This window comes from Triturus cristatus, chromosome 4_1 (genome assembly GCF_964204655.1).
Source record: "Triturus cristatus chromosome 4_1, aTriCri1.1, whole genome shotgun sequence".
Lineage (NCBI taxonomy): Eukaryota > Metazoa > Chordata > Amphibia > Caudata > Salamandridae > Triturus > Triturus cristatus.
The window spans coordinates 530736369-530760887 of record NC_140585.1 but is presented as its reverse complement, the minus strand read 5'-3'; the positions used below and the strand labels follow the sequence as shown (position 1 = coordinate 530760887).

General features: G+C 46.1%; 1 protein-coding gene across 2 annotated transcripts in view; it reads right to left on the bottom strand.

Moving 5' to 3' along the window:
* LOC146855188 (uncharacterized) overlaps positions 1–24519 on the bottom strand; it is a 1301788-nt gene that overhangs the window by 32549 nt on the left and 1244720 nt on the right. For both annotated transcript variants that reach the window (XM_085650581.1, XM_085650582.1), the window contains exon 9: positions 15284–15547. In XM_085650581.1, the coding sequence (XP_085506707.1) occupies positions 15284–15547 (264 nt within the window). The remainder of the gene's footprint in view (positions 1–15283; positions 15548–24519) is intronic.

The window sequence follows — 24519 nt, the reverse complement described above, 5'->3', positions numbered from 1 at the left end:
CAACGATTTCCCTACTGTTGCACTCTCTGGAGTGGGAATAGTAATTTTTACCCCTACGCTATCCAACGCTTTCCCTACTGTTGCACTCACTGGAGTGGGAATAGTAAATGTTACCCTCCCGCTATCCAACGCTTTCCCTACTGTTGCACTCTCTGGAGTGGGAATAGTAATTTTTACCCTCCCGCTATCCAATGCTTTCCCTACTGTTGCACTCTCTGGAGTGGGAATAGTAATTTTTACCCCTACGCTATCCAACGCTTTCCCTACTGTTGCACTCACTGGAGTGGGAATAGTAAATGTTACCCTCCCGCTATCCAACGCTTTCCCTACTGTTGCACTCTCTGGAGTGGGAATAGTAATTTTCACCCCTACGCTATCCAACGCTTTCCCTACTGTTGCACTCACTGGAGTGGGAATAGTAAATGTTACCCTCCCGCTATCCAACGCTTTCCCTACTGTTGCACTCTCTGGAGTGGGAATAGTAATTTTTACCCCTACGCTATTCAACGCTTTCCCTACTGTTGCACTCACTGGAGTGGGAATAGTAAATGTTACCCTCCCGCTATCCAACGCTTTCCCTACTGTTGCACTCTCTGGAGTGGGAATAGTAATTTTTACCCTCCCGCTATCCAACGCTTTCCCTACTGTTGCACTCTCTGGAGTGGGAATAGTAATTTTTACCCCTACGCTATCCAACGCTTTCCCTACTGTTGCACTCACTGGAGTGGGAATAGTAAATGTTACCCTCCCGCTATCCAACGCTTTCCCTACTGTTGCACTCTCTGGAGTGGGAATAGTAATTTTTACCCCTACGCTATCCAACGCTTTCCCTACTGTTGCACTCACTGGAGTGGGAATAGTAAATGTTACCCTCCCGCTATCCAACGCTTTCCCTACTGTCGCACTCTCTGGAGTGGGAATAGTAATTTTTACCCCTACGCTATCCAATGCTTTCCCTATTATTGCACTCTCTGGAGTGGGAATAGTAATTTTTACCCTCCCGTTATCCAACACTTTCCCTACTGTTCCATTCTCTGGAGTGGGAATAGTAATTTTTACCCTCCCGCTTTCCAACGCTTTCCCTACTATTGCACTTACTGGAGTGGTAATAGTAAATTTTACGCGCCCGCTATCCTACACAGAAAATATTGAATATTTTTAATTAATATCACGTTAAGATATATGTATTAATTTTTTTTTTTTACTTACTTTAATTATTCATTAAGCTTACTGTTATTTAAGTATTTTTAAGTATGTGTCAGTTAATTATATGTATTATTTCATTAATTTAACATTACTTTTAAAACATTAAAAAAATTCGATATTTTGACTAACTATATTATTTACAACGATATTTTGGATTCGATATTTTTGTAATTTCCTGTTTGGAGATAGGACTTCGATATTTTGGCATTCTATATTTTGGCATCGATATTTTTGTAAGTCTATATTTTTGTAGTCGATATTATGTCAGTGATCCAATTTGGACACATATAATGGCCACCCCCCTGCTTTTATGTCTATCTTTCCTAAGGATTTGATATCCCTGTGGGATAGCAGTGGCTATATTGTGGTTGGAAAAATGTGTGAACCATGTTTCTGTTAAGAAAAGCAGATCTAGTTTACTATATTCAAGCAGTTCAAAAACCTGCGTATCATACTTCTGTATCAAACGGATGTTCAGCAAAGCTGCTGAGAACGTCCCAGCTTTGGAGATGGGATTCTGATTGCTAATATAAGAAGTCCTCTCACCAGGAGGCAGGGTAGTCCAATTACATTGTGGACACCGAAATCCGTCCTTCCCTCAGCTAACAGGAGATTTGCAAGAACAATTCTGAAGAGAGATTACGTAGGGAGGTACAGCTATATGCAAAATTTATTTTATTTTTTTATTTATGGTATTTATAAAGCGCTCTGCAACCCTACGGGCATCCTGGCGCTGTGAGAGTATAACTGAGACAGATGTGCATCATGAGTAGGATGAGTGATCAGTTTGTTTCTAGGGTAATTAAACTTTGGGGAATAGCCATGTCTTTACCTTTTTTTGAAATGCCATCAGTTCGCCTGTTTTCCTAATAGCAATAGGGAGGCTATTCCAGAGATGGGCTGCCGCTATACTAAAGGCTCTGCCACCATGGGTGGCTTTCCTGATCCTAGGTATACTGATGAGATTAGTGGAGGAGGATCGAAGGGTCCGAGTGGGTTCATACCATTTAAATTTATTTTGTAATGGTAAGGGGCCCACCCCATGCACTGCCTTAAAGACAGTGCATAGAGATTTGAAGAGGATCCTCTGATGAACGGGCAGCCAGTGTAGTTCAGCCAGTGCAATAGTGGTGGAGGATCTTCGTCCTCGGGAAAGTGCCATTTTAGCTGCTGCCGCCTGGATGCTCTGAAGTCTGGAAATCAAATAAGCAGGAGATTCCAGTAACAGAGCGTTACAATAGTCCAGGCGGCTGAGAATAATGCTCCTGACTATGGTGGCTCTAGTCTGTGCTGGTAGGAGGGGCAGCAGCTTTCGAAGGCCTCGCATTAAGGCGAAGCAGCTGCTCACCTGCCTGTTGACATTGGTCTCTAGACTCAGGTTGTCATTAAAGCTGACCCCTAGGTTCCGCACTGATTTTACTGGAGTTAGTAGCTCCCCTGACTCCAGAGGCCAGAAGTCAGCAGGCAGGCTTCTAGCAATTCTACCTACTTTGCAGTGCATTATCTCGGTTTTACCACTATTGAACTGTAGTGAGTTACTATTTAGCCAGGATGCCATTTCCAGCATGCAGGTGTGGAAGGTCTCGAGTGAGTCTGCATGAACACCATCAAGAGAAATCATCAGCTGCGTGTCATCCGCATAGTTGATCACGCTAATGCCGTGAGCCTTGATGATGCCCATCGGGGGTTGCATGTAAACATTAAAAAGGATCCGACTGATCGCAGACCCCTGTGGGACCCCGTGTGCAACTGTAGCAAACTCAGACTGGTATAGAGGGAGTGCTACTGCCTGCCATCTGTCCGTCAGATAAGAGCGGAACCAATCGAGCGCAACTCCCTCAACTCCAAAGCTTTTCATCCTTGTCAACAGGATGTCATGACTCACCGTATCGAATGCGGCGGACAGGTCCAGCAAAATTAAGTTTGCTGATTCTCCCCTGTCCGCCCTCATTCGCAGGTTGTCCAGGACCATCAGCAGAGCTGACTCGGTCCCATGGGCTGGTCTGAAACCGAATTTCTCCTCTTCAAGGATGTTGTTAGTTTCCAGGAAGAGGGACAAAGATCTGCTGACCAGCCGTTCCATGATCTTAATTGGATACGGCAGGAGCGATATAGGTCGATAGTTCTTATGGCAATTGGGGTCCAAGTTTGATTTTTTCAGTAGGGGGGTGACAACTGCCAATTTCCATTCTTTCGGTACGATACCTGTGTCGAGGGATTGATTGCATAGCTGACGAAGTACTGGAAAGAGTTCCGCCCCAAATTCCTTTACTATTTTGTGAGGTAGGGGGTCCAGTGGGGATCCCGATGTTATATTTAGGGCTGTATGCGCAAACTCTTGTTCTGTCGGAATCTCAAATTTATCCAAGATAGCCTTTGGCATGGGGTGTCCTTCTTTTCCTTCGCTCTTCTTCCCGTTCTCCGTGCTGCTATTACGCTGCATTGAGGTGGGGGCATCCTTCATGCCCTCAATTATTTTGATAATCTTTTCCTGGAAGAAGGAGGCCAAACCGTCACATAGTTCCTGTGAGGGCTTGATTTTGCTATTAGCACATTCAGGATGGGACAGATCTTTTACTATCCTAAAGATGTCACGTGACTTGTTGGAGCTTTTTAAGATTAGATCTACAAAATAGTTTGCTTTGGCTGTGGTAATCTCTTTCTTGTACTGAGTTATTTTCTGCCTACAGAGTAGTCTATCCTGCTCTATATAGTTTTCCCTCCAGTGCCTTTCCGCCTTTTTACAAACGTTTTTCAGCTCTTTCAGTGTTTCCGTGTACCAGGGCGCGGAAGGGTTGCCTCTTTTTCTGATTGCTTTCATCGGTGCGATATGATCAAGTTTCCTGGTTACCTCATCGCATAGTAGGCGATAGTTCGTGGTAATATCGTTCTCTGGGTTAAACAAGGTCCCCACTTGAAAGAGGTCAGACCCCTCTTCCATTTTTCTTTTTAATAGTCCCTTCCAGTCACGACTGATGAAGGTCCTGATCTGCATGTTTGCCAGTCCTATATTACCCAGAGTATGGATATTGAATATTAAGAGATGGTGATCTGACCATCCTACTGGTTGTATTATTCCCATGGTTATAAGATCTTCTGCAGCGAAGATTAGGTCCAGAATATTTCCTTCCATATGTGTGGGGGTGGTTATCCATTGTTTTAGTCCTAAGTTGGGACAGGATTGTGTGATGTTGTAAAGGGCCGTGTCTAGTTGGCCGTTGGTCCACAGGTTAAAATCTCCCAATATCAATAGTCTGCTATGGGAGATTGTCAGGTTGTTAATGACAGCGATCAATTCCTGCTGTTGCATAGCGTTAATGTACCCCGGTGGCCTGTAGCAGATTAGGCCAGTAAGACAATGGCCTGAATCATGCTTGATCGATATCCCAAGAACTTCAACACATGAGACCGTATCAATGTCCAATGTTGCAATGTTCAAATCTTCCCTGAAAATGATTCCCGTTCCTCCCCCTCGTCCCTCGGTGCTAGGTTTGTGAGTAATCTTATACCCTACTGGGCATGCCGGCCCCAGCTCTGATTCTAGTCCAGCCACCGTCCATGTTTCAGTTAGAAACAGAATATCTAGGTTGCTGGATTCGATCAGTAGCTGTATCTCAGTGGCATGTTTTGGGAGGGATCTAACATTTAGTAACCCACTTTTTAATTCTCCCTTAGGTGTATGTCCTTGTTCTCTATACGATGTCTTGTCTAGCGGGATGTGCCAGTTGCCTTAGGCCTGGTCAGATTTAAATAATGGTTCGAGTGGGCGGGGGTTGATATGTGGCAGGCAAACTAGGCAGTTAGGGCAGGGATTCTTATCCTTGGATGTTGTGTTAGGGGCTAAACGTGGGCAGGTTGCTTTGCCGGCCAGTGGATCCAGCATTATCAGGGTATCCCTACTATATCTATAAGTCTCACTATCCGGGATAAGTCGGGCAAAGGGGGTGGCCCTAGGCCCGGTCTCGGCGCGGACGAGCGCAGACAAGCTTGCCTTAAGTGCGCCTTCGGCGCACAAAAGTCGCGCCCGCTGCGCTCGTCCGCTGCGCTTCCGGTGAAAGCACATCCTTTATGGAAGTGGGGAGAGTGCAAAGAGGGGGCGTGGCCAGTACAAGTGGGCGTGTCTTGTGGTTCCGGCAAATGGCGGCAGGGCTGAGAAAAACACCCGCCCGCGACAGCGATCAATCGGCTGTGCGGGGATGTCTGTGCCTGAAGGAGTTAGGTGCTCAGGGTATCGGTAAGTTTAGTTTTTTAAAAACACAGTATTACAAAGTAAAATACATCAGTTGCCACTACTCCCGGATGCGCCTCAGGAGGTTCCAGTTATAATGCCGCGCTCGTATTCAGCGCGCGTTATGTACCTGGTGAGGAGGCGTGGCCAGTACAAGTGGGCGTGTCTTGTGGTTCCGGCAAATGGCGGCAGGGCTGAGAAAAACACCCGCCCGCGACAGCGATCAATCCGCTGTGCGGGGATGTCTGTGCCTGAAGGAGTTAGGTGCTCAGGATATCGGTAAGTTTAGTTTTTTTAAAACACAGTATTACAAAGTAAAATACATCAGTTGCCACTACTCCTGGCTGCGCCTCAGGAGGTTCCAGTTATAATGCCGCGCTCGTATTCAGCGCGCGTTATGTACCTGGTGAGGAGGCGTGGCCAGTACAAGTGGGCGTGTCTTGTGGGTCCGGCAAATGGCGGCAGGGCTGAGAAAAACACCTGCCCGCGACAGCAATCAATCCGCTGTGCGGGGATGTCTGTGCCTGAAGGAGTTAGGTGCTCAGGGTATCGGTAAGTTTAGTTTTTTAAAAACACAGTATTACAAAGTAAAATACATCAGTTGCCACTACTCCCGGCTGCGCCTCAGGAGGTTCCAGTTAAAATTAGCTTTGGCACTTGGCTGGAAACAGGCAACATGGCTGGTGCTTACTGCTTCCAGAACGCTGACGGGTGCAGACAGGCTTGCCTTTGGCACACCAGCGGAACATCCACACAGCATATCTCTTTATAGGCACATGGCCCGAAGTTAATAAAAGACTGGCGCGCACACTGCGTTCAAGATGGCGCCTGCAAATGTCCTTAACAGGGAAAAATGGCTGAGTAGTTAGCCCAAGAGTGCCCTGTGTAATTAGGTGCTCCTTCCATCCTCCAGCCCTTTCAATTCACATTCAACTATAACTTGGCAAACAATTTAATCACAATTTTCATCAAAAATAGAAGTGATTAAAGTTAAAAGCCCCCCAACAATTTAGCTGCCAATAATAAAACGAACGATAATCAAAACAATAGTAGAAATTAGTCAGTGCAAAGAGAAGCCTTTCGGCATCCATGCAGCGCCTCTGTTTATAGGCATATGGTCCGAAGTTAGTAAAATATTAGAGCGCACACTGCATTCAAGATGGTACCACCAAATATCCCTAACAGGTAAAAATGGCTGAGTAGTTAACCTGAGAGTGCCCCTATAAACTATATATTTAGAAAGCATGATCTCACAGTGACACTAGCCCAAAATGCATTGGCACCATGTAGGATCTCCTACATGTTCCATAAGACAGGCCCACGTATAATTATAAATGTTTACTTTATACCTTTGCCCGGGAAAATGCTGGAGAAATCATTTAAAGTTATTTTGAGCTTAGCTTTTATAATATGATTTAATGGTGAAGTTAGATTTCTGAAAGCTTTAGCAGAAAAATATTTTTATAAAAATGTATCTGAGCCACAACTGGCATAAAATCAATTCTGCCACTCATCGCACTTTGAGAGCTGGAATACACATACTTGACTGGGAGGGTTAATGACCCTAGCTATTAAAACAATAATTCTGCCTATTAGTCTATAAAAACAGAAGGATGTTACCTACTGGCCACTTAGTAGGGATTAACGATCTGGGTTGGGTGTAACACAGCCGGCAGAAACATAGGTTGCTTTAGCATTTCTTAGTTTCCATTGGATATGTCAAAGACAGCTCATAACCAGCATGTCTACAATGGGGGAGGGAAATCGTTTGAACCACGGTTGGTGGGAGGAAAGCTCATCTAAATAGAGGAGTAGCTAAAGTGCTAAATTTAGGCCTGTCTGGCTGGTGGCAAAGGATTCTACCATTTAGAACCAGGGGAATCTCTGTAATTTTACAGTAAGACAAATAGCAAGTGGTGCAAAAGAAGGTTGGCATAGGGTGAATATTTAGGCAGGACTGGATAGGGAAAATTATCCAATCACTGACTAGTGCATTGGATAAAAGTGGCATCTCACCACCACTTCCCATTCCTGGTCCTGGGAAAACTGCACCTAAAGAATAAAGCCATCGAGAAAGAAATAGGACTAAAGACTCCTACTGTAACACGTAGATTCTCACAAGGACTCCTGATTCCTTCATCCAGGGTCTGGACCTGCATGTGCGTCTAAGACAAATGTGGTTGGTTTCCCGTTTGCCTCGTTCAGGGACACAAAATGCAGAAAGACTCAAGAGCGCCCAGAGGACTGGGCCTTGTAGAAAACCTGGCTGTAGAAAGTCCTCGTGTCTATAAGTTTCGCTAAGGAGCAAAGGGCTGAAGGACTGACAGATGGAACTTCTCCAGGCTCTGGAGGAAAGTGAAATTTTGCCTTTCTTTCGTGTTTTAGGTACCAGTCAACCACAGCCGAATGTTTTGCAATGGTGCTTTATTTTTGTAGACACCTGCAAGAAATTGGATTATAGGTTGTGGGGGGGGGAGGTGAAACACTTCTCAAGCAGCAACCACAATTCTTCTCATGGTGAAGTCACAAGCAAGCCCTAAATTAACCTCTGCTCAGCCCTCGGGTCAGTTTGCACAGAGCAGTCAGGCTTAACTCAGAGGCAATGTGTAAATTATTTGTGCAACACTTCAGACAGAAACACAGTGACAACACACCACAAAAGGATCCCACATCAGTTTAGAAAAACAGAGTAATGTTTAATAAATAAAAAAAGACCAGTTTGACAAAAATCCAATCAATATCTTGATGGGGAACTCATATCCTTTTATGCGGATGATATTTTATTTTATGTTACGGATCCGACCGAGTCACTCCCCAGAATCTTGCAAATATTTGATGAATACAGCCCGCATACGGGATTCAAAATTAGGTGGACCAAATCCACCTTATACCGGTGGGAGGTACCATAGAGCCCTCGGCCTATCCAAGCTGCCTGAAACTGTTGACAGAGGGGTTCAACTACCTTGGGCTTTATATCACCACTGACGTAGCAACTAGTTTAGAATGTAACATTAGACGGGTTTACAAGAAGATGCCAAGAGGTGGAGGAAACACCCTCAGACGATAATGGGGAGAGCCGCCATGTACAAAATGATCACACTCCCCCAGTTGCTCTACGTGTTACAAATCACTTACTGCAAAATACCAGAGGCGGTTTTTGCAACCCTTAACAACGAGATGCGCCTGCTTCTGTGGGACGGCGCCCATCCAAGAATAGCTTTGCAAACGCTGCAGCAAAACCCCTATAATGGGGGTCTGGCCTTACCGGACATTAGAGCCTACTGTACAGTAGCCCATCTCATTCTCCTTAATGAGTGGAACCACGTTGCAAGGGATCACCCCACGTACATGTTGGAAAGACTCCAGTTTTGAAACCGCACATAACTACACTTTATCTACGGTGGCAAGGGCAATACCTGACTCTTGCCAGCCACCCAGAGGGTGTTGGAAGCATGGAAAGGTACTGAAAAGCAAATGAAATGGGACATGAAACCTATGAGGGAGACCCCCTTGTGGGAGGGAAAAGACTAGCTGAGATTGGAAAGCTGAGAGGTTTTAGACAGTGGGATTTAATAGGGATCTCCAAAATAGGAGATGTCATGGAGAGATGCTCTCTGGCGCCCTTCAGTATGCTTCAAGCCCGTTACCAGCTCAACGACAATCAAACCTATGCCTATCTTAGACTACAGCATGCCTGGCATGCAGAGGGTCTGGATGCCGCAACACACAGGTGGACTTGCCACAATACAAACTCACTTCAGCTAATTTGGGGTTGGTAGTAGCCAAAAGGGATATAGCTCGACACTGGGGTGTTCATCAACTCCCTACACTCAAGGAATGGATGAGGTTGCCTAGATCCTTGGCTGCCCTCGAAAATTTGGAAGATCTGGGCTCCATGGATAAAATACTATGGTATAGAAATGGAGGACGAGGGGGAGAGGTCAGATTTAATAATGGGGAGATCAGGAAAAGAGCCTTGAAGACTGTCCCTGACCCAGCGTTGATAGGATTAGATAAGTCATGTATGACCCTTGTTAACTTTACATATGTGGCACCTGGTTTTAACCTCATGCTCTCTTGCAGGAGACTTTATGCTGTATTTTTTGCCCTACATCACTTGACAATGTCTGCTATCCAGTACGCATTGTGTATGCTTTCTTTGTTTGTACATCAAAACCTAAAAAATTAAATAAAAACAGTTAAAACAAAATCCAAACAATAGAACCAGAGATATATTCAATTTGTACGATTTTACTAAAAATAGCACCAAAAGGCATAAAGTGCCAACTGGGGATACCAAGTTGTGCTGGACCAGGACAGTCACATGTTCACACCAATCGTGATTGCACACAGGGATCTTGTTAAGCCTGTTGAACAAAGTACCTTCAATCGTGGTTTGTGGCGCATTGCAAGGATCTGCGCCATGCAGCCTAAGCAATGCATTGGTTCTGAGATGCGGCGAGGGTGCGGTGCGAGATCCTGCTGTGTCATTGCCGAAGATCCCATTGATGAGGGCTTGCAATGCAAAGTCCGGAGTGTGAGAAGCTACACTTAGTCGGAGTGATGCATTGGTTCCGAGGTTGTGATGCGGAGTCTGGCATCATCGTTGAGGCTGCTGTCATCAGGAAATGCAAGGGCCTGCACTGAGGATGCACAGCAGCGGTTCTGAATGTGATGCAGGCTGTGGCAGCAATGCAGGTCTTTGCGGCGGGTCCAATCCACGCAGCAGCGGAGATGCATAAATTCTACTTGGGGTTGCACTGCACAACAGAATAGGTGCATCGGTTCTCTTGGATCCACAGAGGCTGGAAAAACACCTTAAGCCCACCTCCAAGGGTCCAGGACTAGGGTGGCACCACTTGGCAGGGTTGACTCACAGATGGCAGAGTCTAGGTGCAGTTGCAAGGTTGTTGGAGCCTTGTGTCCTTGAGGATGAAGTCAAGGGGCCAGCCAACTAGCCTTTGTAGTCACTCTGGGTGATAGAAATGGGGGTCTCTAGTTGGCTAGGGCTTGCACCATTGTCCACGTAGGGACCCTTCTTCCTAGTCAGGATAAAGGAGTTACACTCCTAAAATAACCCCTGCTCACCCCCTTGGTAGCTTGGCACGAGCAGTCAGGCTTATCTTAGAGGCAGTGTGTAAAGCATTGGCACATAACCAACAGTAATACAGTGTAGGCACTACAAAAGGACACCACACCAGTTTGTAAAAATATCCAATATTTTTATATACTTAAGACAAGACCAAAAACAATAAAAATGCACAATACAGTACTTCTAAATATTGAGTTATCAAAATAACCTTGAGATACAGTTCTTGAAGTCGATATCTCCGTCCGGTGCTATCACGGCATCGTGAACAAACAAATCCAAACAGTTCTGGCTGAGCGTGGGGTTGCGGCGTCGCGGGCCAGCTACGGTGTCGTGAAGACCCGCAAAACAGTACCTTTTAGAAATGCAGGGAGTTGGCGATCTGTCGTTGAGTTTCTGAAAGCACGGTGTCCACAGTTCCAGAGGGCAGTGCAAGAGTCGTCGGGCTGTTGAAGTTACACTCGTTGCAGATCGAACTCCTCACAGTTGAAGTCAGGAGCGCTAGCGTTGGCAGGCGTCGGGTGCTGCGGTGTGAAGTGCAGCAGTGTGGCGTGGGATGCCCACAGGTCACGGTGCGAGCAGCGGCTCGGTGGCAGCATCGGATTGCATCGCCGGTGAGACCAGGGTCGCAGTGCGAAGTGATGCTGTGCTCGTCGCGGTGCTGGCAGGTCACGGTGCAAGCGCAGTCATCTGCTGACAAACTGGAGTCGATGGAGCCGGTGTCGGTAGGCCAAAGCTGCAGTGCGGGATGAGGACGGTGCATCATGTAACTTTACGAGCGGTGCCCTCGAACCACGGTGCAGCCAGCGGCGTCAATTAAGTCGTGGAGCGGCGCTGTCTGGGATACCAAGGCAGCATCGTGAAGCGAGGCGGTGCGGGTTGGGCTGCTCACAGGTCATGGTGCAAGCAGCGGCTCAGTGGCGGCATCAGTAGGTGTCGTCTGTGAGACCAGGGTTGTGATGCGCCATTGCGGCGGTGCCCTCTACATTGGCTTCATTACACAGAGTCGGCAGCAGCGTCGTAGACGGAGTCGGGTTGCTTTTCCTTCTGTTGCAGCACACAACCACAGTCCTCAGTGCTGAGGGCAGAAGAACTTGAAGTCTTTGCTGTTCCTGAGACTTCTTGAACAGGAGGCAGGCTCTACCTCAAGCCCTTGGAGATACTCAAAGAAAGAAGTTGTAGAACGTTCAGTCCAGTCCATTCACTGCCCAAGACAGAAGCAGCCACTGCAGGCCAACACAGCAAAGCACTCAGCAAAGTGGTAGTTCCTCCTCACAGCTTCTCCAACTCTTCTTCTTAGCAGTCTTCTTGGTCCAAAAGAATTCTAAAATTCGGGGGCTTGGGCCCCACTTTTTATAGCCCAAAATACTTTGTCCTCTCAGGCAGAGAGTGCCTGTGCCCAGCCAGAACCAGTTCTGCCATCTCTGGTGTGGCTTCCTGGCATGAGGTGGAGACGGCATTGTCAGAGGCAAACCAGGCCCATTCAGGTGAAAGGAAATCTCCTCCCCTACTCTAAATGCAGCCTAGGTCTATTACAGCCCTTTCCTGACCCACCTAGACTATCTGGAGCCACTGCCCCTTTCCAGCCCCTGTCATCCAAAACCCAGACAGTCAATCCACAACCTCGCAGAGGCCTACTGTATGGCTGAGCAAGAAAATACCTACTTTCTAAAAGTGGTATTTTCAAACACAGAATGTAAAAACCACCTTCACTAAAAGATGCGTCCTTAGATTCTGAGTTCAGGCATACTAAACGTTATTCTTCTACCTAGTTCCCAGAGCCAGTTATGTTTATAATATGTTACAAACAACCTCCCCATTCTGTCCTATAGGAACAGGTAGCCTTGCAATAGTGAAAAACAAAATTGGCAGCAATTCACTATCAGGACATGCCACACACAGCAGGGCATGTCCTACCTTTCACATACACTGCACCCTGCCCACAGGGGTACCTTGGGCCTACCTTAGGGGTGACTAACATGCAGAAAATGTAAGGTTTAGGGTCAGGCAAGTGGGTGCACTTGCCAGGCCGACATGGCAGTTACAAACAGCGTGCAGACTCTGCGGTGGCAGGTCTGAGTTACCTTTTTACTGGCTTCTTCTGTGGATGGCACAACCTGTGCTGCAAGCCCACCAGTAGCATTAGATTTATGGGCCCTGACACACTCAGTACACTTTACTAGGGACAGTAAATCCAATGTGCCAATCATGGAAACACCAATCAGAAACACAATTTACAACAGGAGCACTCGCACTTTAACACTGAACAGCAGCGAGAAAGTGGGCAGAGATACTAAACCAGCAAAAACAGAGTCAAATCTAGGAGGTCAGATCGCAAAAAGACAGGGGAAACAAGCCAAATGATGTTAAGTCTAACACTGGGGTTCTGGATTCAAGAGATGTAGGTCCAGTCATTCTCACCCAGGTTGGACTGCACCTGGTCAGCACAGTAAAGCAGCAGCACAGCAAGGCAATAGTCCAGCAGAGTGGCAGTCTTTCGGCAGTACAGCAGTCCTTCCTGGCAGAGTACCAACAGGTCTAGAAGTGTACTGCAGTGGTGGTGTCTGAGGTCCACTATTTATAAGAAGTTGTGCCTTTGAAGTGGGGAAAAAGCGTCAAAACATTTCCCTTTGAAATTTCCAGGTATCCCCTTCCATCCTGTCATGGCCCCAGTTTATCTCAGGTGACAATAGGCTAGTGAAAAGCCCTTTGTGAAAGGGCTCATGCAGAGACTTTATGATTTGCAAGTGTGGTAGGTGATAGCTCCTCCTTCTCATTAACTCAGAGTGGCCCATCCTGCCAACGCCTATCTTCCCTTAAACACAAAGACCAACTGCCAGCTAAACCTAGTCATGCGACTCAGGATCAGGCTAAAGGCAATAAAATGGCTAAGGAAAGAAAATGCCAACTTTCTAAATGTTATTTAAAGGGAGGTTTGGCCCTAGGACCTCCTTCTGGATTTTAAAGCGTCTGAATATAAAGGAAACACTGTACATTTAAACAAACAAATAAACAAAAAATACAGTGACAACAAATGTGTGACATTTTAAACATACAGTGATGCACCATTCTTTTTACACACTAATTTTTACAATAGACCCTTTGGGCTTAGTTTTTATACAATCAATGTGGGTAACAAATGCCAGACTATTCTTTCAAAAAATGCCTTTCAGACAATGGCAATGCAACTGGCATGTGTTGCCCACCTAAAATCTGACTACCTATAAGTTAGGATTTTTCATTACAATTCCGAAGACACCAAACATGAACTGATCACCTGTTGCTATGGTTGAGATTATACTTAAAAAATGAAATAACGCAAGTCCAATGCAGAGAGGTCGGCCTTATGGCAGTGAAAAACAAATGTAGGAGTTTTTCATTACCAGGGCAGGTAAAACTTCAAAGTACATTTCCTTTCCTCTGGGCTTTCCAAGATCTACCTTAGGGGTGACCTACACGTATTAAAAAGAAAGGTTTGGGCCTGGCAAAATGTTTACTTAGCCAAGTTGAAATGACAGTTTAAAATTGCACATACACAGGCTGTGATGGCAGACCTAAGATATGTTAAAGTGCTACTTAAATGGGTGGCACAATCAGCGCGGTAGGCCCAAAAATCGCATTTAATTTATAGGCCTTGGCCATAGGTGGTGTCACTTTACTAGGGACTTACAAGTATATTAAATAAGGCAATTGGGTAGAAGCCAATTCTTCCATATTTAAGGAGAGTCCTAAGCCCTACAAAAACAAATTCAACTAAAAAGTAGGAGGAGTGAAGGCAAAACGTTTGGGGATGTCCCTGCAGAAAGTCCAACAGCACCTTTTGCCTTAAAACTTAAAAAATGCATACCACATCTCTTTATCCAATTTCAATTAACTTGGAATATTTTTGCTCAGTAAAGATTTCTCTATTTTTCTGATTTGGTTTGGGAATTTTATTGTTTTGTGTTTTTTACTTTGAAATTGCCAGTTCTGTTTCAAATTAAGACACATATCTCTAGTGATTGCCTGCTGATTGTGCCATAGGTACCAAGGATTGGATAGTGATTCTCTTAGAACTGTGTTCTGGCCTAGCCAGATTGTATTTGTTAAATTGGTAGGGGTAACACTCGGGTTGTCTACATATACATTAAAACAATGTGTTATTAGTAGGTACACTGAAGATAATAAAATATAGAGGACAAAACATTCGTAAACATACTAGTCAATCAGTCAAAACATACTTCTAAAAGTGACTCAGTAGCTCTGTACCAGTACCACTAATATCATGAAATTAGTAGCAAAAGTTAATTTAGTGCAGATATGTATGACATCCCCAAACAAGAGAAGTATGAAGGGTTTCTTAAATCAGTTAAATGGACCACAAGTGCTACTCTCCCTAAAGTGGGAGTAGTCACACTAGACCCTGATAACTGTAAAGTCTTTCACAATGGCTTTGTTGATAACTGTGCCAAAACATGTTTTTGTCACATTTCTGTAGCTTTGATTTCCAAGTTACATTGTGAAGAAAATTGAACATTTATTTTTAATGGCTTAGTTCTGGAATTATTAAGCATGGTCTAGATCCCAAGAGAAGTGCAGACTGTATTAGGTGCAAGTAAAACCAAGGTTATAGAGAGGAAACTAGAAGGAGCACTGTGTCTCAATGTTTTATCTGTACTCAGTTTGCAATACTTTTAATGCTTTTGTTACAGCATCTTAATCAACTTCACCCAAGATGTTTTATTGTTTTGTTTACAAGCATGATTTTTTTTACCACAAACCTGAAGTGATTGAGGACCATGGTTCTTAGTTTCATTCAAATGGTGTTTTGTATCTGATACATTGTGACGGGTGGGTTGTTGGCTAGTTTTCACTGGGGTCTGAAACACCGGAGTTACGTTTTGCCTTTGAGAGCTTTCAAATTTTGGAGAATTTATAATGTTGTTGTTTTCTAGAAATGCTGCTTCTTGAGATGTCAGATGTTGCAAAGACTTCTGGGATTCACGTAGGAAGACTGCTGTTGGTCTACTGCTTTGTACAGGCATCTAGATCATTGAAAAAATGCACATAAACATACACAACATTAGCAATTTAATACAAAACACTGTTTTTATACCACTAGCTGCTACTGACTGCATTTGCATAAAAATACAAATCATATTACGTTTTTATTATCTTTGATCTCACAGCTGTGCAGTCAAATATGCTCAATACAGTGCTTGCTTGTAGTCATGTAGAAACATCCCAGAAATATTGATGGTCAATTGCAGTGATTTCAGACAACATCCCATGCCAGACGGATAGGACATGAGTGGATATTAGGTTTCTCCTGTATTTCTTTCTTATATTTAACTGCTGTCAGAGAATAGTTCAACCCTCACCATAGACTTTATGTCAGCGAGTGGCTAGTGAGCCTAGCTGGTAGCCTGAAGTTGATTGTATATTGGATACACCACTGAACTTTGAATCATTGAAGATGGGGAAATTCCAGACTGTTTGAGAAGTCTGATATTGAATTTCATGATAAGCCTGCTGGTTGGTTCTGTTTGTAATACATGTTGTTCAGGACTATGCAGGCAGACCTGCATGTATGGTATTGGAATATTCTGCTTGAGCTTTAATGACGTGAGGTTTTTGGCTTGAATGAGAGGTTTCATGCGAGGTCTCAGTTATAGTGAACCTTTAAATATGGAGCTCAGTCAGCTAACTGTAAATTTGCACACATTTATGTTGGCTAATATAAATTGATTGGTGTATTTGAAGAGCATGTTGATATACTGGAAAGGGGTGTTCAGGAACTGGAATATAGGTGATGACAGGGAGTGCTGCCTATAAATAATCTTGGACCATATGTACAAAGCATTTTCAGTGGCAAACTTTCAAATTTGGAGTTGTCAACTACAAAAATGCCTTTTGCAATGTACTAAAGCCTTTTTAGGAGTCTGTAGCGTTTTACAAATACCTGAAATGGGTGTAAAAATGGATATGGTATTGCTATGTGTGAGGGGTGTGTTATAGACGTGCTTTCCAAATATCATGTGAATCAATTGTTTAGGACTGACATAGCAGTCGTAAACCATTCAAATGTTTCTGACCCAAAGCTAGCATGTTAACCCATTTGCAAGATGGAAGGGGGACATTGAAGACCCCTTCCCCTTTGTGAATGTTTAAAACACTTTTTTGTGGAGTAGGCAGTGGTCCACAAGTCTTCAGCAAACTCTCAAACAAATAAAAAAAAGTATTTTCTTTTTTTAATATAGCCCAGCATTCTCTAAGGAAAATGGGCTGCATTAAAAAAAAGTTGGATGTATGTTGGATAAAACCGAGGTGCTGTTTATTAATTTTAAAAAACCCTCTGCCCCTACTGTGGTGGCCACCTGAGCTGAATCCCCCTCCAGTCCCGGTGGACCCAGCCAGGAATCTTGGATTCCGATTTGACAATGAATTGTCCTGCAAGTCTCAAATCAACATGGTGTCCTCTGGGTGTTTTGGTAAACTACACATGATCCGCAATATTTTCCCTTTTCTCCCTCTGGAATGTCAGTGGACCATTATTCATGCCCTGATTACTTCACATCTGGACTACGCGAACAGTCTGTATGCTGGGGCGCCAGCCTACTTGATTAAACGCCTACAGATTGTGCAGAATGTAGCAGCAAGAATGATCTATAGCATTCCATATCTTCACTCAATCTCACCACACTTAAAGAAGTTACACTGGCTCCCTGTGACAAGACGCATTCAGTTTAAATCACTGGTCTTGGCGTTTAGAGCTCTGCAGGGTCAGGGTCCAGCCTATCTCAGAGCTAGACTTAAACATGCTCAGTCCAACCGATCACTCAGATCGAATCACCTTCACCTCTTGAGGATTCCCTGGTTTTGTCGCTCCAGAGTGGGGAGCAGAGCTTTCGCAGTAATTACTGTTCAAACTTGGAACAGCTTACCGCTGTCCCTACGTATGACAGAATCTGAATTTATATTTCGACGCAACTTGAAGACTTGGCTGTTTACCAACTCTAAGCAACTTAGTGATACCTACAACTGCCAACTGTCCTGGTGCCGGGACACCCCCGTTGGGGGTAGCTGCACGCTATATAAGTTACACAAATTAAAATAAATAAATACATAAATAAATAAATATGTTAATGTGATCACAGACATGGTGGTCTGATAACCCCCTGTAATGGCCTCTAATCGTAGGGAGTTATAATTTGCTACCTATCTCATTAATATTCGTGAGATAGGTCGGATTGTGACCCACTATGAATTGGATTTTTAACAAGTGATCTATTACAGAATAGGTGAGTTCTGAAAAACTCTTGACTGGTTGCATAAATACTGGTCGCAATTTGCAACCAGTAGCTTGTGACCAGATATTTATACATTCGACCTTTAGTCCTTGACTGCTTTAGTGATGAGTAGGTTATATTTTTCGTCAGTCTCTGGATGCTCAGCAAGAATTTCTCAGCTTTTAAATTTACTCTACCTTTCCCAAAAGTCAGACTTAAGGAAAATATTCTTAACTGTGTGGTGAATATAATTATGGGTTGCTTTACTGTATAATGTAATGAGGATAGGCTGCTAAGAAAACTTTTAGAACAATCTCACAAACATAATGATTTAACTTATTTTACAAGAAGAATTGCCTCTGAAATATAATGCTTAATAAATTACGAAATTTGCAAGTGAATATTGAGGCATATTTTGTTCTTCTTTCTTCAATGCTAAAAGCTGTGGCTGCTCTGTGAACAAAGCACCAGGGCTACCTTACTGAGTTGTGTTTTCAATCAAATTGCATATTTTACTTTGCTGATAACTTTGCTGCAGATTCTAAATAGCTCAACAAACATAGCAAGTCAATTTCAAGGGTTTTTGGCCTATTATTCAGTAACCAACCCAGCTTCAACTTAACAGTGTTTTTAAGGTAAATTTTATGGTCATTTCTAACATATGATAGTGTCTTATGTTAATGTCTTATGAGCAGAAGCAACCAAAATTTACAATTAATTTACAATTCATCAATTAACAAAGGTGTTTTCTAATATTTCCAAGATATGGTCTTCTAAGGAGAGAGGTTCTATACATTCAATTATGGTATCAATGTTATCAACCGTAGTCCTTCACACCTAAACGTACACCCTCAAGTGGATGATTATGTATAATTTGGCTCCATTATCACTTTTTTTTAACATGGGTCAATGTCTTCATTACTATAATATCTGAACACATAAAGATCGTATCTACTATATGGTGGTGGGAGTGTGCTAGCCTATTTGATTGGTAGGATACCTTTAAACAGTTTTAATTAATACATTAAATACTATTGCTTTTGTGTACACCTTCCTAAATGTTCATGGTTTGTTTTAACCATATTCCTGCATGCCATTCTTATTCAAGGTGTACATGAAGTCCCTTAACAGTATTTAATCCTATGGGATGAACTGCTCCAGTTTTAAGGATATATTCCAATTCTAGTTGTCTCTGGACTCTCGTCCAGTCGCCTCCTTTTTCATGTGTGCGGATTTTAGCTACTGCATAATACTGTAATGTTTTGGGGTCATTGTTATGTTTCCTGGGATAGTATTATCACAATGACAAAAAAGCGTGATACATCACATTGAGAGTAGCTTGACGGTTGTCAAACTCTGAGGCATTAAACAGTCTTTCTTATGTCAGTTCAATGTAACGTGTTAATAACATGGAACTTGGCTTTTACATTGCAGTAAAAAAGTGTGAACTGTGTTTATTAGTGCAGTTGCTTTACATAACATATATCATTCAGCCACATTTATTTTCAGTGCTGTAGCATAAATAAAATGTATGCAGATGGGCATTGGTTAATGTTGTAATTTATTACCAGTGTTGAATACGGGGCTGGGAATGAACTAAGAGAAAAGAGAAAAGCCTCAAGGGGGTAGTGATGCCCCTCCCACACCTCAACCACCACAGCAAAGGGTAACTATTATATTATAATCTGCGCATCCACATATATGGTTTATGCCAGTGGTTAATTTGTACTCGAACCACAAGAGCAACATTTTTGCTTATGTAAATCTGTTATGGACTTATATGGAGGACCAGTGAGTCTCATGGGTCTCATTAAAATGACGGATTTGATATATAGTGAAATCACTATCTGTAATAAATTCTTTATCATATACTTTGACCAACACATTTCTTGATTCAATACAAGGAATTTAGGGCCAGCTGTACAACCCTTACATTTTGCGACTCGCAAATTGCTTTGACAAAAAGCAATATACAACAGTGTCTCAGACAATGTTAGCACTTCCTAATAGGGTTGCAAATTGCCTGCCTCATTAATATTCATGAGGCAGGTGCTATTTGCAACCCCATTAGGAATGGCTAACACTAACAGGGATGGTGGCCTGCTGGGGTCATGTCTGTGACTGCTTTTTAAATAAAGCAGTTTTTTTTACATGCAGCCCTTTTTTATTAAAGGAAAACGGGATACATTTAAAAAAGAAAAATGAAATGTTTCTGTTGTACGAGTTACTTACCTTCGGTAACGATGTATCTGGTAGAGACGGTTCTAGCCGCAGATTCCTTCACGTAGAATTATCCCCAGGCTTGAGACTGGATCCGGAAACTTTTTTTGCCACAGCAACCCTGCACGCCAGGGGGCGGGGCGACACCATGCGACTCCGCCTAGGCATCGTTCACGTACGTGACATCAGCGAGGTCACATAAGCCCCACCCCGGTGTGTGTTCGTCAGTTGTCTTCAGAGAACCTTTCCGCGCCGCAACGCGGAGCCACCAGGCAAACTGTGGGAGCAGGGGAACAGTGTGCGAAAGAGTAGAAACAAAGGATGGAGACAAGCGACACCATAAGGAGCAGTGCAACACTGCAGCCTCCAAAAGCAGGGGTGGAATAAAGAACAGAGCAGAGCCCCAAGCAGCCACCCTGCCAGCATGTAAACCACCTTCCCCCCTCTCCCCCAGAGACAGGGAACATATGTAAAGGCAGGACACCTGTAGTAGGCCTACAACCCCCACCCGGAAATAGGGAAGGGGAGGCAGCCCCAGGACAGACAGGAAAACAACAACAACAACCCTCCAAGCCACCCCGGCACAGAGGGCAACCATCCTCCAAGGAACAAGGGCAGGGCATGGCCAGGTGACCCCCAGACAGAGGACAACAGAGGGGCAGGGACCCTCTGCAGCAAGAGGAAGGGAGGGAGGGCAGAGATTGAAGGTAAAACCCTCCCCCAAACCGGGAGCAGCCCGAGTAGCGGGGCACAGGAGTACCATAACCCCATCCTCCAGAGAACCAAGAGGAGGAAGGAACAGCAACAAGACGGAGCAACCCGCCAAGAGCAAATGAATGCACTCACAAGAGACAGAGCCCCCCACCAGGAGGCGTGTGTCGAGACCAACCCACGGGTCCTCGCAGAACGAGGAGGAAGGGCGGGCCGTGAAGGAATCTGCGGCTAGAATCGTCTCTACCAGATACATTGTTACCGAAGGTAAGTAACTCGTATATCTGATAGAGACTACTAGCCGCAGATTCCTTCACGTAGAATAGATACCCTAGCAATACCCACGGGGAAGGAGGGTCTGCAAAAGGACCCCCCAGCCATAAAAGGACAGAGGGTCACACACAGGGGATCAGACCTGCGGACTGGGCAATAACCCGGCCCCTCCCAGGCAGGAGGAGCCCCCCACAAGCAGAACACTACCGACCTCAGAGGGATGGGGAAAGAAGAAAAAAGGGGGGGCTGCACACTCACGATAGAGGAACCAAGGGCCAGGCCAGAGAGGCCGAAGTACCCCACATCCCTTCAAGGCAATAAGCTTCCCTCCAAAGCCAGGGGGAGAGCCCAAGGGCCCAAGGAAACAAGGGAAAAGAAGGCTAAGCTACACCAGATGGAAGGCAACAGGCCAACCAGAGCGCCGCTAACAGACAAGCCACCAGAACAGAAAAAACAGCCCAGGGCCCCAGGAAGACCAAGTGGGCAACACCTGACAAGGGAGGGCACAGAATTAACCCAAGCAGGGAGAAGAGGAAAGGGCCGGACACTCCCCCATGAGGGGCCACGCGCACGCCCTCAAGAAGCAAAGCAACATACAGAAACGCCACAGAGAACAGGCACCAAAGGGCCACTAGAACTCCCCAGCAGAGCGCAAGCTGTATAACAGCTACCACTACCCCACATAGGGTATGTTAAGTCCCAAGACATGGGAACCCTCTTTGGAAGAATTTCCGCAACAGAGGAAAAACAAAAGAGCCACAGGGAAAACACCCTGCGAACAGCTTGACAATCAGCCCAAAGAAAGACAGAAGGCCTAATCTCTGGGCCAAGTCTGCGTAACAGTTCTAGCAAAAAGCACACACACAGCGAACAAGGGCCGTCCAGCAATCAACATTGCCAAAGTCCCCACAAGGAGGACTCAATGGCCAGAAAACACACTCCACTGCAAGAGCGACCGTCCCAAGAAGGACCAGAACCAGCTCAACTCCTTAATCACTGAGGAGGAGAAGGAGGAGTATAAGGGGGAGGAGGAGGACGGAGCCCCGCCAGGAACCTTTGGATGGCGGAGTCAGCTGGGGCATGGAACAACAGGCTACCATCAAACGGGAGATCAATGAGCCTCTCCCAAATATTTTTGGGGAAGACACCGTCCCGAAGCCAAGCATGGCGACGGAGAGCGACTGAGGAAGCCATGGCCCGGCCCAGCACCTCCGAGATGGCCAGATTGGAGTGAACGATAAACGCCGCTAGCTCCCGGCCATCCAATGCATGACGCCGTAAGTCCACCTGAACAGTCTCCTGAGAAGCTGAGGACTAGGCCTGGGCTAAAATTTCGTTCCGTTCGCGGAAATTGCGATAATTTGACATTTTCGCGTTCCGCGGAAAGCTCGAAAATGTCAAAATTTCCGCATTCCGCAGCTTGGCGATAATTTGTTTCTTGCTCGCGCTGTAAAATAATATTCTCGCGCGCGATCGCCTTACCTGAATCCCTGCGTTCCCCGACAAGTTTTCTTGATCCGGTCGTGTTCTCCATGAGATGTTGCATTGTTTTTAGCCATTTGCGCTGTCTCGCGAGAGTACGCGCCCACAGTGACGTCATGCGTCGCGCGATCACGTCTTTCTTCTCGCGATCATGCACTGCGAGACAACTGAAAACAAGATGGCCGTGCCCGCGAGCAACCACATGGGTAAGTTGGCGAGCCGCAACCATGCAGAAAATCTTGCGAACATGCGGGAAAAAAACTTCCGCATCTTCGCGATGTTTCCGCGTGTTTGCGATAATTTTTAACATTTTCGCGATAATTTGTGAAAGTGGATTTCGCAAATTCTGCCCACCCCTACTGAGGACCCCAAAGACTCAACTGAGTCCCACAGACAAGAGGAGGCCCTAGCCAGGACACACAAGGTGTTCAGGGCCCGCAAGGCCGCGCTGGTCGAGGCAAACATGTTGTGCCCCAAGAGTCCAGCCAGCGAGCCTCCCAAGAGGGCAAAGTCAACAGTGGCAGCAGGGAGGGAAAGGCAGTCTGCCAAAGAGGACTGGCGGCAGAGGGGTGAAGGGAAAGACACACAGGGTCACGTGGCGCCGGAAGGTGCTGGTGTAGAAGGTGCTGAGGCACCGGATCCCCTGAGGCAGGACGCCCCCAAGCCCCCATCAGGGACGAAAGGAGCGAACCCTCAAAGGGAAACAAGATCTCCCTCCCACCAGAGCCCTGGTGGAGAACCTCCAAGAGATGATCCATCAGAAAATGAGCAATCGGGTCACCCATGCGCAGAATTTCCACAGCCGTGGACACCGCGTGAGCAAAGGCCGCACCAGCCTCTGTAGGGCCCGCGGCAGAGAAAGCAGCTCCTCTGTGGGCAACGGCTGCAGACTGAGGCAGCCGTCCCCCAAGCCAAGCGGAACGGGCAGGGGCCAGACCTGGAAGGTAGGAGGAGTCAAGATATGGGGGACCTGCCGCTCCTCCGGCAAACACCATGGCCTCCGAAACGGTGGGGAGCCACCCTTCGACGATGCCGGTGAAAAAAAGACACCACTCGCGGCCAGTCTCCGGAGAGGACGACACCAATATGCAGGGAGCCTCCGGAGAAGAGGGAGTGTACGAAGATGAATCCGCAACTCGACGCCTGTCAGGATCCGTAGCGGCCGCCGCCTGAGGCAAAGTGGTAACGCCAGCCTGTGCCGAAGGAGATGCTGGATAGGGCTCCTCGAAGTCACACTCTGCCGGGGACCAGAGCGGGCCTGGAGTTGCAGTGGACAAGGGGCGGCGTCGGAATGGCGCCGACTCGATCTCCACCGAGGCAGCCGACTGCGTGGAGGGACGAGAAAGGACCAGGGGAGTGACACGAAGTCCTCCGCCAGCCTCGGCCCAGTATACGACTTTGCGGCGAGGCAGAGATGCTGCGGTGTGAAGGAGGAGCCGCACCCCAACAGCACCAAATCCTCCAAGCCTGGATCTGACCCAGTCAGGGCCGGGGCCAGAGGCACCGGCGACGCCGCAGAAGGCCCCGTGCAAGGCAAGGAAACCGCTGACGCCCCAGGAGGGGAAGGAGGAGGAGGAGACGCCAACGAGGCCTGCAAAGCTGCCGCGTATGTCTGCATCTGGACTCTCGGCGCACCATCACCAGGAAACGTTGTGTAGGAGGACACATGGGGCCGCATCACTCGCGGAGAGTCCATGCCCCAGGCAGGCCAAAACCCGGCCACCGGGGACAAACTGCGACACTTACCCACCGGTGAGCGGCGCTCTCGTGACATCAGGGAAGGGCGATGATGACGACCATGGCCGTATCTGAAGCCGTCTGCCGAGGCTGATCGAGAGGAGGAGGCCGACCTGGAGAGATGTGCCGAAAGAAGTTTCATTCGGCGCTCCCGCCGCGACTTCGGCTTCAACTGTTGGCACGCCTCACAATCCGTGGTGCTGTGATCCTCCCCCAAACACCACATACAAATGCAATGAGGGTCCGTCACCGACATAAGACGCCCACACGACGTGCAAGCTTTGAAGCCCAAAGGCATTCGCACA